General features: G+C 42.4%; 1 protein-coding gene across 2 annotated transcripts in view; it reads right to left on the bottom strand.

Annotated features, from left to right (window-relative positions):
* The window catches only part of DAPK1 (death associated protein kinase 1), an 85,804-nt gene extending 75,210 nt beyond the window's left edge, over window positions 1–10,594 (bottom strand). The window contains exons 1-2 of one of the 2 annotated variants that reach the window (XM_085566627.1): window positions 10,452–10,594; window positions 9,886–10,031 (exon numbers count right to left, since the gene is read on the bottom strand). In XM_085566627.1, the coding sequence (XP_085422753.1) occupies window positions 9,886–9,947 (62 nt within the window). In that variant the 5' untranslated portion in view covers window positions 9,948–10,031; window positions 10,452–10,594. Of the gene's footprint in view, window positions 1–9,885; window positions 10,114–10,451 lie in introns of those variants that run through there. The other variant, XM_021531138.4, reaches the window with a different exon arrangement.
* Between the last annotated feature and the right edge of the window lie 3,741 nt (window positions 10,595–14,335).

Raw genomic sequence — 14,335 nt, 5'->3', positions numbered from 1 at the left:
CACTCTTCCATGGGGTGCAGTCCTCCAAGGACAGGCTGCTCCAGCCTGGAAGCAGGGCCCCCTCTCTCCACAGCCTCCCACGGACCACAGCCTCCTCCAGGCATCCACCCGCTCCAGCATGGGCACCTCCCCCATGGGCTGTGGGTGGATCCCTGCATCCCCCATGGATCCCCAGGGGCTGCAGGGCACGGTGCTTCACCATGGTCTCACCAGGGCCTGCAGAGTTATCTCGGCTCCGGTGCCTGGAGCACCTCCTCCCCTCCTTCTCCACTGGTTGGTGCCCCCATGTGTTTCCCTCACATGTTCTCACCTCCTCCTCTGGCTAGAGGAAAAAAAACCCAAAAAACCAGTGCCCCACTTTTGTTGGATTTTCTTCTTAAATATGTCATCACAGAGGCATTACCACCATCTCTAATTGGCCCGGTTTTGGCCACAGCATGTCCATCTTCAGAGCCATCAGGGATTAGCTCTGCTGGATGTGGTGGGAAACATCTAGCAGCTTCTCACAGAAGGCACCTCTGTGGCCCTTCTGCTACCAAAAATTAGGCTGAGCAAAACCAACACAAGGGGGAAAACTCCACACCTTGTGACCCACTAAACCTGCCACAATGATTTAACATAGCAGAATAACTTAATTGTAAACTATGTCAGAATAAAACATTATCACTTAGCACAGAATTTAGCTGTACTCAGTTATACCTACATAGCTAGGCAAAGTAAGCACAGTGCCAAATGACAAACACCACAAAGGATACACGATTTGAAAGTTTATGCATTGACTTTCTTAGTCTCCTTTAGAAATACATAATTACAAAATACCATATCAGCAGTGAAGTTCTCTTCTCTAAAAACTTCAGCAAACAGAAAGAGTAGGAGAGATGAGAGTCTCCACACCACTTCTCTATAAGCACAAGACAGTTAAAAGTCACCAGTTTCCAAACAATGAGCAGCCTTTCTCTGTCCTGTAAGCATTAACAACTTCAGAGCACTAGTCCAACAGACTGTGATCTGGGGAAAATGTCCCTCTGCTATCAGTTCCTGTGGCATGAAAGCAGGTACCCTAAGTGCATACTTCTACAGGCACACCTAGCCAGTATCTGAAAGCTAGAACAACCACTGACACTTGAGAGAAAACAGGAAATGTACAAGAGTCCAGAAGCCAATTTACATACCAGGCAGAAAGCAGGACTCCAAGCAACTCATGAAAACTTAGAAGCATACCATTAATAGCTCACAAATAAAGACATAGTGGAAATAAAATATTTCTAGTACATTGGTTCAGTTACAGGCTCTTAGCCTCCTTTTTGAGCAACAAGTGCACAGACAAATGCTATTGTCCCAAGTAATTTTTATCCTTTCCAAAACCTCAATCCTCTGCATAATTCAGGAAAAAAAAAAATCTCAAACTGTAATTTCAATCAGTATGTAAAAACTGTTATAATTTACGCTATGAAGTCTCCAGGTTTGGATAAAGCATACAGATCCCCATAAGTTCATGACCACCCAGTAATGTATTTTTCTTTCTGTTAAATACATGCAAGACCATCTGAGCATCGTAACAAACAGAGATTAGCACGAGCAAGCAGTTGGCACTGGGGGAAGGCTTGCTCTAGAAGAGGGTCCACAGGGTCCCTGCTGCCAGTGGTCAAGGCACCCGTGTGGTCTGGAGAGCCACACAGCAATGCTTCCTCCTCAGCACACTCCTCTGGAAGCAGAAATGGTTTGGCACATCAGCTTGCACAAACAGGAAGGAATAAGGGGAAGGAAATGAAACTTCTCAAACCAAGAGAATAAGGCTGCAGGCCACTGCGCGTATTACTCACTGTAGTGTCTTACAGCACTGCTGTACACCACGTGAGTTAGTCTGGAACTGGGTGAAAAGTACCTGTTACAAGATATTCCCTCCAACATCAATGTGTGCCGCAACCAAAAAAAGCCCACAGAACCCCAACATGCCAATAACACCAACTTCTAATACAACAGGACAACGTCCTCAAGGACTACAATATGCCTGGAAACTTTGAAAGACAGTGTTTAAACTGATCCAAAATATCAACAATGACTGTAGCCTTATTAGCCTTCTCCTTTTCCAGAAAAGAATCTTGCAATTCTTTCTTTTAATTTTACAAGCTCAATCTTAATACAATTTAGATTCCCTGTTCATACTGGTCTCATTTCAACAGGTCCCATAAGGTCATTTTCCTTGAGGTAGGAAGCCTTTCAATTCCAGTCTGCAGAACCATCTGTGAAAATTGCAAATGTAAATATAGTTTATAAAGTTTGTTTCACCAACCATTTCAATTTTTCCAGCATATTAATATCATACCACTCCAAGAATAGTGGTATAAGTCTAAATGCACTGAGGTCTAAAATATTCTTTCTCAAGAAGCTTCATCTCACAGCTTCACCACCTTCGCTTAGCATCTCTTACTCACTTTAGAAGAGTACAGCAGTAATTTCTTTGAAATGGAGGGACAAGACCTGCAAGTAACATGTAAAGGAGGACATACCAAGGTTTGCAAGGATATGGAGAGATTCCCGCCCCATCTCTGTCATTAGTCTGTACCATAACTGTACCAAAACCAGCAGAAATGTCACCCAACAATTGACCAAAATGTGCAGGCTCCACTCTTCCTGTATCACCTCCTAGACAAGAGTTTAGCAACATCACCTCTATTAGACTCCTTGCACTGGCCTTTGTACCCAATTCTGCAAAATTTCACATTATGCCAAAATTCACTGCATAAGATAAACAAGCAACAAAATAGTAAAGGCTTTAGGAGCTTTAGGCTTTGTCTACACTTTTCTGAGCTTCAACTCATCTCAGCCACTAACTCAGCATAGTTAAGTATGACCTATTATACTGCATGGCAAGTCAATGAATGCTGTTCAGGTTTAGTGGATAATCCTACTTTGTGCCACCTATCTTCATGCAGGGCAGACAAAACACAGTTTGAGAAACAGTTTTATTTGAGACAAAGCTCCTGCAAAGTCACTACCATCCAGGAAACAAGCTGCTGAGCCAGTGCTTTAACTGGCACCATTTCTTCAGAATATAAAATCGTATCAACAAGTTGCACAGGTTTTCTAACCAAGCCAGTTAAAAACAGAAAGACAACTGGACATTAAGCCAGGGCCTCACAAGAAACACACAATCTCCTCCAAAAACTGATACAGTTTTGAAATACATCTGACTAACTGCAACAACACTTTGTGAAGATTACTTCAATTACTCTTGCACCTCCCATAGTTCTCCTAATTTCCAGCTTATACTTCCTCGTTGTCAGTTTATGCACTTCTGTCTTTGTGGTAAAGTAACTCTTTATCTCTGTCCCTCCTGCATATTTAACTCCAAGTAGATTTATGGGGGTAATCACAACTCCATGCAGGCTGAGATTTCACAGTGCTTTCAGCTGATCTGAGAGTGTACACCTGCCACAAATTACATATAAGGTAGGGCTTTTTTCCCCTTTGAATGCAGCACTACATTAAAAAAAACAAAACAAAAAAAAACCAAAAAAAACCAAACAAACAAAAAACAAACCCAAAAACAAAAAAAAAAACCCACAAAAAAACCAAAACAAAAACAAAAACAAAAAAAAACCACCCCAAACCAACCCTGAAACAAAACAATCTACAGAGATACAGAGAAACACAGCAGAGGAAAGAGATACTGATCCTTTCAACCACCAACACTGTAGCCTGAGCTTTGAACAAAGCTCTCATGAAAAGCAGTGTCAGCCTCCCTTTTCTAGGCTAAAGGGGCCAACTTCTGTTCAGTACACATAATTCCAGCAGAGAAAATGACATATTCAACATCTGTAAAGAGAGAAAATGGGGAGGAAAAAAACCAAACATCTAAAAATTCCCCCACGAACACAGAAGGATTAATCTGGAAAGCTAGAAGGACTGATTGAAGTTTCAGCACACCCCTAACACGCCTGCTCTGGTACTAGTCATGCCTCACTGAGCTTGGCTAGAAGAAAAATCAGACAAGCATTTTTATCTTCCTGATGAGTTTAGATTTACAAAGATTTGTGCATTTAAACTGAAAGCACAGAATAATCAGCAAGCTCTAGCTTCTATTACACTGTATTTTAAAGGACATACAAAGCAGACATTATTCTTCCACGGAGAAAGGAATAAAGTAAGCAGGACCAAGCATCAGTACTTCTTGTATTTTTCATGAAGCAAACCTCTCAGCACATTTTATACGGCAGCAATTGTCACCAGTGGCATTGTATGGTGACAGCTCTCGCAGCCTGCGCAATCAGCAGCTTGCAGGTTATTGTGCATTTGTGAAAAGGAAACATTTTGCGGCATGTCTGGGAGGCAAAGTGACTTAAGATGCATAATTTTTGCAACCATGCTTTCCAGTTAAGAAACCTTCCTTTTCAGTATCCATGCAACCACCAGGACTTACAGAAAAGCATGGAACAACCAACTTCTCCTCCAAGGGTTGATAAGACTGATAAAACATGTACATGGCTCACAAACAGCGCAAAAAGGGTTATTTGATGTAATTGGAATTACACAACATTCAATTCTTCAAACAAAAAATAAGAGTACACAAAGACACCAAACAACCAAGTTTCCTGCTCAAACAGAGACTTTTCGTCAATATTTTGAGCTCCTTCTAAGGTTCTTTTCCCTGAAAAACTCATATAGTCCACTCAATTTAATTAATTATCATGTACTACTAAAATGTGAATAAAGTAGTTATAAAACCAGTGAATTACACACTTGCAGTTTTTATCACTACGCCTGTAAGAAAAACACAGGAAATGGAACCGCAGAGGTCTGCACCTTCTGCTTCTTCAGCTTAACCATTTTACTGCTGCAGGAGAGGGAAGGTTAACACATGCCTTACAATGGGGCAATGTTACTTTCTCTCTTATAACAAGAAAACACAAAGAAACAGAAACTGGAAATTTCAATGTACCACAGTTAAGAAGTTTGTAGTTCATGTGCAACAGTTTTAGCCTTATGAAACCATCTTTCATATTTCTCCTTCCCTCCCCTATATGACTTTCTGATACACAGGAAAAAATGTTACACTATAAGCTTTTAAAAGATGGCTGTCATGGGTTTTAAATGTGACAGTTTTGAAAGGAACTATCATCTTTGTGATATTCACAATGTGTTTCACATCCTGTAAATCTCACAACAGAGCCTGAAAATACTGATGGAATTTTAATACATAGGATAGTTAGCAAGATTAACTTAGATTTTCAAACCTGAAAAGTGCCATGAAGGTCAAAATCTGGCTGCCATTCAGGTTCGTTTGTTTGGGGTTTTTTTCAGTGCTTTTACTTTCCTCCCAGTACAGAAGTGCAGTGTAGTTACAGTGTTTGGATAGATGACAGGCAGCCTCTGCAGTTGTAAAAAGCAGTGCAACCAAATCTCAGTATCTGAATAGTCAAAACCACATGCATTCATGCCTGCCTATATATATATATATATATATATATATTTGTACATTCAGCCTACATACTCCCTGTTTACAATGGAAATCACTTTCCAGGGAAAAATAAAAAAATAATCCTTTTTTCACTCAACTCTGAAAGGCAGAGGAACATCTAACAGAATGTAAATACATATTTGCACAGCTCTCTGCTCTCTCTTATCAACATCTTCAGCATGTTATCCTAGGCATTTTTTTCTCACAACTGATAAAGCCTTTAGGTACATTAGGTTAGGTTGCTACTTTCTACTCTTAGTATCTCTGCCCAGTGAGCTACCAAGCAGAGTCAGAACAAAACTGGCAAGATTCAGTGTAGCCTTCCTTTGACAAGTTACAAGTGTTTCCCTAGTGAGTCCAACAGGTCCAAACAAGCCTGACATTTAAAACAGTTAGATACCTCTTCCTACTTTCTGAATCAACAAGAATCTAAAAATTGCGAACCACAGTGTGATGCAAATACCATTCTTCAATTCCAAAACTTTACCTTAACACCCTGCATCTCTTTTAGAAAGCACATGAAAGCTTGAAGGAAAATAAAACAACCAAAAATACCAAATGTGGGTGTTGGGAGTGAAGGAAGAAGGAGCTGTCTGTATGATCAGGAACTCACACAGACAAACACAGTATGTATTTATAACACAGCTTTGGATAGCTCTCCCTAAAATTATTTAAACAACACCACATTTCTTACAATACTGTATGAATTCCCAAGAAAGGCCAGTTATGGGAGGTAACAAACATACCTTAAAAGGTTCAGTGTACTTTGAAGGTCTTTACTTGCTTGCTCACCATAGTGAGGTTTTTAATACTGCTTAACTTGAATTCCTGACTTTTGGGAAGACTGAAATAAAAGCACTGCAGCAGGGTATTTAAAATGCACAGTCACACCACCTGCAACTGCAGGCAGAATTAAAATGACAAAATTGCTTTCAGCAAATTTGTTGCTTTTCCATGATAATGTTTACCACCTCTTGAAACTTCATGGTTAGATGATTACTTCACATGTCTGTAGGTAGCCTGCATGTGAACAGGTAGCACGTGTCATTTCATATTTGTATGCAAGACGGAAGACAAAAAAAAGTGTATGCGACACACCATACAATTAATCAAGAGCAATCTTCTTATATGTTCCAAAGGCAGCATTAGATTCATAAGTCTACCAAGACTGCATTGGTACAAAAGCTTAAGATAAACCAACCCTAACAGCCATGAACTTGTCAGGAGAAATCATGTATGGGCAAGAAAAACAAATAAGGCTGATTCTACCAGTATTCACACTTTCAAATTTCTTTTTTCTTATTCTCCCCAGGCATAAGTGAAAACAAACTAAAGACTAGAAGAAAACTCAGACTTTTTGGTAACAGGACTATGATTGTTTAATGTTTTTTTCTGCAAAAACATGGTAAAATACCAGAAAACTAGAGAACACAATTTTGTTTGGGCCAGGCACAACATCATCCCTTCTTCTTATTTCCAACAATGCCAGATTTTATGCTAAGTGATACTTAAACCTCCTTTATTACTTTCTGTCAAAAATTCAATTCACACAACCCATTTGCTTTCTTCAAAACACCTTTCTTATTTAAATGATTTTTTAATTCTAGTTACTGTCAGAAGTATTATAATGTAACAAAGACTTAAATAATTTACAAGGGAAAACTGTAGATTATTAAAATTAAAATTCACTGAGCTCTCTCAAAAGGCAGGCTGGCCTATAAACTTAGGGATCTTTTCAATGAAACAAAAGTCTGTCAATAAAAACTCACCTGATAATTTATTTGCCTTCTTTGCTTCATGCCTGCAGCTAAGCAAGAGGAAATAAAAGCATTCTTCCAAGAGAAGGGGGAAAATCGGTTGATTTTGCAAAATGGAACCTTTCATCACTGCTTAGTTGAAGTATTAATTCACAATTTGGGTTCCCAAATGAATACAAGAAACTTTGAAGTAAGAAATGTTTTTAATATTCACTGCTTTTTCAGTTTTCAACCTCAGGGTAACTATGTTTATATGCAAACCTAACAGTCAGAAACGTGCTAAGGGTAAATGAGGAATGGGAAGTGACAGATTTACAAAAAAGTATTTTGTGCAACCCTAGAAATTTAAGTTCAAAAAGAAGTTAAAAACACTGAAAAAACTGTTTTGACACTGAAATAAACCATACAACAATTATGCTGAGGTTTGTTTAGCCTCATGGTTTTATGACAATATTTCACACTGGAATAATCCTGGTTCCCTAAACTGATACTGAAGTGAAAGCTTTGGCCCTTTTCAATAACTATATTCTATTTTCAAAGGAAAGCCCTGACAAACATTTCACAATGTTTTACCACCCACTGGTATTTTTTCACATATATAGATAAAATTGAAATTTATTTACCCTTTTTCAAGTGAAAACTAGAGTAGGATTTAACATTCTTTAAAATTCATAAAATATTCTAGGTTTAGAATGCATGCCAAGCTTCCATAGCATTAGAATGGATAAAACCTCCAGTGTCATAACACCATGTTGGTAAATGATCAAAATGAATATACCATTTTTAAACTGAATGCCATTACCGAATACACTGCCAGTTTAAAACCCTCCATTTGTTCTGGTTTTTGTTTTTGGTTTGTTTGTTTGTTTTTTTTCGGTTATATTACTACCTAATGTTTTCAGTGCTTGCACTTCCCATACTGTAAAAATGAAATGCCTGCTCTCCACTGCTGTGTTCTGGAGCTTGTGACTTGTGACTCCCAAAGAACATTTATTTGAAATGTATTTATGGATGTATTTAAACACTTATGTACTTGGCCTAAAGACAATTGTTCTATTTCATAAATATGTATTAGGGAATAAACACTGCACTGATACTTCCTCTTTAAAAAAAATACAGGAGAAATTACATAAACCTTAACACATTCTAAATTTGAATATTGACCTTGTCATCTCCCTGAAGAATCTTAAAAACTCCACAATATATGCGTGTTTTTATTGTGTTCCATGAAGTCAATAAGTATTCAGTATCTGTAAGGGAAACAATGGTTTTATTTTTACGATCCCAGAAACCCAAACCTTAATTTTAGGAACACTGTGTATCCTTGTCAAAAAAACTAGAAATCGAATAGAGCAATTTTCAAAATCCAAACTTATGCTTTAGCATGATAATGGGTCTTCCTATCAAGTTATCCAGCAAGTTAATATACTACTTCACAGTCTAACACAGTCTTAGAATGTTGGTCTAGATGTATGAAAATGTCAACCCAGAATGCTATGAGGAAATAAAAGGACATATTTGTTGTCAAAGTCATATCAACAAACTTCTATATAAATGGGATGGATGAAGTTTACTAGAAATAGTGCAATTAATTATCTTATAATGTGGGGGGTTTCTTGGTTGGTTAGTTGCTGTTTGGGTGGGGTTTTGGGATTTTTTTGTTTGGTTGGTTTTTTGTTGTTGTTCGGGTTTTTTGTTTTAGTTTATTCTTATTTTTATTTATTTTTAAGAATTCATGAAATATATCTAAGTTCCTGTCTATTCAAGTAACTTGTTCACATTTGCTATGATTGGACCCTTCACTGGAAAGGTACGCAGAGGCAGATATGGGGGCATCTGCTCTACACATACTGAATGCCCTGTGCTAACTGAACACTGACCCTATGCTTTGAAATCACCAGGATGAGTACTAGAGAAGAATTCTGCCATACTGGCTTGCTAGAATGCCATTGGATTCCTCCTTAAAGAAGAGGGAAGGAACATGAAGAGGACGCTCATGTAATACAATTCAGTGCTTTAACTGTCTTAAAACATGGAAAGCACTGAAAAAACAAGGCATGACAAATACCGTGAGCTCGGAGGAGCTCACGACTACACAGCATTCAAGAATCAAGGTTCAAATAGGCAGCTCGGCATCTGCAGCGCTCTGCTCACATCCCTTAATCTGACTTCCAGCTCCAGCAGCGATGCCCAGTCAGTCATCTACATCACAGATATAGATGGAATACAGAGGTTCTCTCACTTCTTTAACAACGTTGTCAAAGAAAAATCCAACACGCAATACAAACGTGGTCCTCCTTCACACTATGAACAATGCAAACTTCCCTCCTTTCAAGCCCAGCCCGTTCCCAGCTCCCCGCCCGGCGAACAGCAGCGAACCTCGCACAGCCACAGCTGCGCCGCCACAGCAGGTTCGGTTCGCCCCTACGAGCCGCGCAGCACCCGGGAGGGCGTCGAGCTGAGCCGGTACCACTTAGGAAAAAAACCACGGTCCAAAAGTCTCATCAGACCCGTGTTAAAAAGGCAAAGACGCGGTAACTTCAAATCAAATCCCTTTTCTCTCTTCGGGCACCTCAGACATGGTGGAAAGGCAAGGCGGGTATGAGCCTGCCCTCGCCCCTTGCCCCGCCGCGCTCAGAGGCCACGGCTCCATCCGCCCGCACCCACCTGCCAAGGTCCTCGCCCGTCTCGTAGTGCTCCTCCAGGTTCTCCTGCCGGAACACCGTCATGGTCGCCGCCCGCCGCCGGCTTCAGCCCCTGCTCGGCGCCCTCATCACCAGCGCCCCGGAGCCGCCCGCGCTCGGCTGCGCGCCCTGCGGAGGAGCGCGGAGGTGAACGCCCCTGCCCGCGGTCCCTCCCGGCGCCGGGGGCGCTCCCCGTCCTCTCGCCCGCCGGGGAAGCGGCAGCCGCGGGCCGAAGAGCGCCGCCCCTGTCCCTGCCCGAGCGCAGCGAGAAGAAAGCGGCGCCCGCGTCCCCGCCCCTTCCCCGGCAGCCGCCCAGCTGCCGCGGCGGCCACCGGAGCCCGGCCACCGGAGCCCAGCCGCACGACCGCCGCATTCCTCAGTGGCTCCGTTGCCCTGTCAACCGGGACGTGCCGCCGGGCCTGCGGCAGGACCCACCCCCCCTCCCGGACATCTTCGCAACCTGACCCCGAGCGAGGCGGGGGATGCCCTCCGCGGCGCCGGACCCGGGCTAGCGGCAGCGCTGTCCCGTCCGCGGCGCCTCCCGCTTACCCGCTCGCCCTCCCGCCGCCCCGGGCACGGCGCCGGTGCCGCGGCGCTCCCGCCGGCGCGCAGCACTGGCGGTGCGGCCGCGCGGCCAATGGGGAGCGGCCCGCCCGCCCTCCGCCCCTCGCCGCGGCCTCCCGGCCCTGCCCCGCCGCCGCCTCCGCTCGCTTCGGCCAGGTGTGCCCGCTCGGCACGGCACGGCACGGCACGGCCCGGCCCGGCACGGCACGGCACGGCACGGCACGGCACGGCGAGCCCGCGGCGGCGGGACCCGCCCAGCGCGGCTCTGCGTGCGGCTCCCGGCACGGCCATTGTGTGCGCCCGCCGGCCGCGCCCTCCGCAGCCCGCGCCTCGGGCTGGGCGAGCCAGGGCGGCCGAGAGACCGGCGGCGGCTGCCCTCCGCCCACCCGCTGCTGGCATCCTGCTCTACCCAAATGAGACCGAGCCCAGCCCCCGACCCGGCCGGAGCCCCCAGGTCCGCCAGCAGCAGCGAGCTCAGGAGGGCAGCCGTAGTCTGGCACACGCGCCCACCCCGGGCACACCGAATGCTCCCGGCTCGCACGGAGAAGGGAGTCTCAGCCACTGGCAGCGCTCTTGGGCACCTCAGAAAGCAAACGCTGACGTGCTGTTTGCAGGTATTCTCTCTCCAGGACACAATAATCACCCTTTTTCAAAATACAAGATATCGTCCATTCCTTCTACAGGGTGTTGCACCTTATATTTGGCGTTTTCATGTCATCTTATGTGCTTCTGCTGCTTCTCAGATTTCCCAGCACTTTATGTTTTCTGTGCTGCATTGGTCCCATGCCAAGTTGACTACTGATTACATCCTAGAGACACATGTTTTTCCTAGTAGCTCTATTTTCCTCCCATCCATTTTGTTCAGCCTTTGAAATGTACATGACGTCACATAACTGAGCAACTTTTAAGTTCCATCTGAACTTTGGAGGTGTTCTGAGAGAGAATTGCTCATCAAAGGTAATGGGAAGTTCAACGCACTCATATGATTTCACACCTACTTGATTTAGCACTTGAAAGAGCCTAGCCTTCAGATACGGATCAACAAGTACAGAATCCCTGGTATTTTCTGAGTGAGTTACAGCATGACCTTGTGCAAGTGTCAAAAATGTTTTTCACCTCCACTAAAGTCATCTGTAAGTGAAGGGAGGGCATTTGTGAATTTGCTGGATGTGAAATTACACAAGACCACCTGCAAGGAGATTAGATCTAGAACTATGCACCCCTCTTTCATTTATAGCTAAAGATGCAGGAGTCTGGATGCTCTGCCTTTTCTTCAGCCCATCTTCTACATGTTTAACAGGTTTTCAAAGTCATAATTCGCACAGTTTAGGCTGTCAGATTTTCAACACAGCTCCAGGCTTTTAACAAACACGTTGTAGAGGTTCAAAAGTTCATTTTGGTTCTGGAGATTGTTCCTTTGCTGAAAATAAGGACAACCAGTGTAGCCAGTCTGTGTAATTTCCAACAGTCCAACCTTGCTTGATCTTCAGGGCTTTTTAACTTCTTTACTTTGGTGTGTTTTATGGGGGCCCTGAGCTCATACAGGAGTAACATTTATTGTACCTTGTACATATTTTGCATTGCAAGCAGTGCTCAAACATGCAATTCAATATTACTCTTTATGTCCCAACCCTGCTTCAACTGAAGGAGATGGAATTTTGTTATTGATTCAAGTAAAGCAGGTGCACATTGGAATCAATACACAGTAACTGAGATAATGACCAAGATGCAAAAGAAAAACAGAAAAATTAATTGCTTAAATGTTTCTCATTCACCTTTCATTAAACAACTTAGAAGGTAGAAATCTTGCAACTGTCACCTGTCCATCTAGGTCTGGGGTGCCTGAATTCTGTTGCCCAGGCCCTCCAGTAACCACAGGGTTGTGTTTAAATCTCTTGTGGCAGCAGCAGCAGCAGCAGCAGCAGCAGCACAGGTCACTACGTTGTATGCATGAGGAGGAGTCATACTCGAGTGAAGTCAGCCGCAATGGCATATCCATGCCATGATATACACAGGTACAAAAGAAGGGGGTCTCCAACAGAAACACTGTTCCTGTTTCTTCAGGGAAGTACTCACCTGGTTTTGTCTGATGCAGTCCACTTTTAAAGGGCTTCCCAGTTCCTGGTGGGACTCATTTGGCAGTCTGGGAACAGTTAGTCCAGGTGAAAACCCAGTCCCACTGCTGTGCCTTCAAAATGCTCATCAACATTCATGAGAATTATTGGATTGTACATGTAGTAAATGGAAAAATAATTCTAAATTGCTGTCAAATATAATTCAGCAATTTTGATTGTGGTTTATGCTTACAGGTTTAATAGCATATTGGATGAAATCCAGCCCTAATAAACTTGGTGGCAGAATCTCCATTATTTAACAGCTCCATGACTTCAAACCAGTGTGATTTTTTCACTTATTGTAGTATAACAGAAATAATAAAGTGAGATTAACTCCTTACTAACACCATTGCAAATCAGGAGTGATAGTGATTATTTCAGTGTGAAAGAGGCTCAGGAGCAAGATTAGTAGCAACCAATGTGTTTTCTATAATTTGTGCCTGCCAGACTCCTTCGTGAAGTGTCTCGTGCATTTTGTTGCATTGAAAAGCAACAAAAGTGTTCTGTTTCTCAGTAAATATTACAAAGAATCAAATTTGCAGAGTATGTGTATCCCCCAGCAATGTTAGGTGAAAACTACATTGTTTCCTCAAGTCAAGTGATTTATAGCACTCTTTAGCCACTTGGCTCCTGAACGAACACAGCCTTTTCTAGGCAAAGTTAACAGACAATGAAGCAAATTAAGTGAACTGTTTCAGGATAATATTTTCAAGATCACTGTCAGATTATTTTCTGACATCCAGGTAGCATATCTCTCATGTAAGATTCCAGTTATGGCAAAGAACATAAATACTTAGGCTAGCTATTACTTCTTCTGTGTACAGTTTTCTTTTTAAGAGATCAGCATTTGTTTTCAGCATGATTACAGAAGAAATTTCCTGTGTTATGTGTGATAACTTTTGCTGATTTATAGGTTTTCCATCCCTATTTTAATTTCTCACAAAGCAATCTAGTTATTGCTCCCAAAAATTGAGCTTCTTTATTCATCATAAACATCAGGGATGATAACATAATTGAAAGGTGACAATTGCTGTCACAGAGCCACTGAGTTTTAGTAAACCCAAAGCACTTCTAGAAAAGTTGCTCCAGGTGTGCCAGTGCATTTTGTGATTAGATCTTGTATCACTCAGAAAGTAGACAGAAAACACTGATTCACAAAAGCCTAAAGTTGCTGACAAGGTAGGACCTCTAGCCATACAAGGCAGTACTTTTACTGCAGTAATGACACTCAACTAAGTGGTGCAGAGTAAATTTTTCTAGGTGGAAAAGTAATTCCTTAGCCTTTCAATCAGTAAACAAAACACTATGCTGTTCAAAATTGCAAAAATTCATTTAATTGCTGTATTTTGGAAGATATGTAGAAATAAAGATCATACAAAAGTATCAGGATCACTGTTCTGGAAGCATCTCAGAATCATTAGTGTCTTTTTTATTGTCATGGTCTTTATATCAGTTCCTCAGGAAAAAGAAAAAATAAAAGGTTTTCTCATCTCCCAAATGACTTACAGCTAACCTAGCACCTGTCAAATCATGTGTTTATTTATCAGGGAGCCATACCATGTACATACCCCATCACATGCTCTTCTCTACTGAAAAATGCAAGTGGTTGATGGAAACAGGAAGACTCACATCTGCAGTAGAGGGATCATTTTCCCTGGAGCTGAACTGTGATCATGAAAGCCTCCTTTGACAAATGACCCAAGAACAATCACTAATCAAAATCAGGGCTAAATAGCAATTACATTCCTTTGAATT

The sequence above is a fragment of the Lonchura striata genome, chromosome Z, assembly GCF_050655825.1.
Source record: "Lonchura striata isolate lonStrDom1 chromosome Z, ASM5065582v1, whole genome shotgun sequence".
Lineage (NCBI taxonomy): Eukaryota > Metazoa > Chordata > Aves > Passeriformes > Estrildidae > Lonchura > Lonchura striata.
This window is presented reverse-complemented; position numbering and strand designations above follow the sequence as displayed.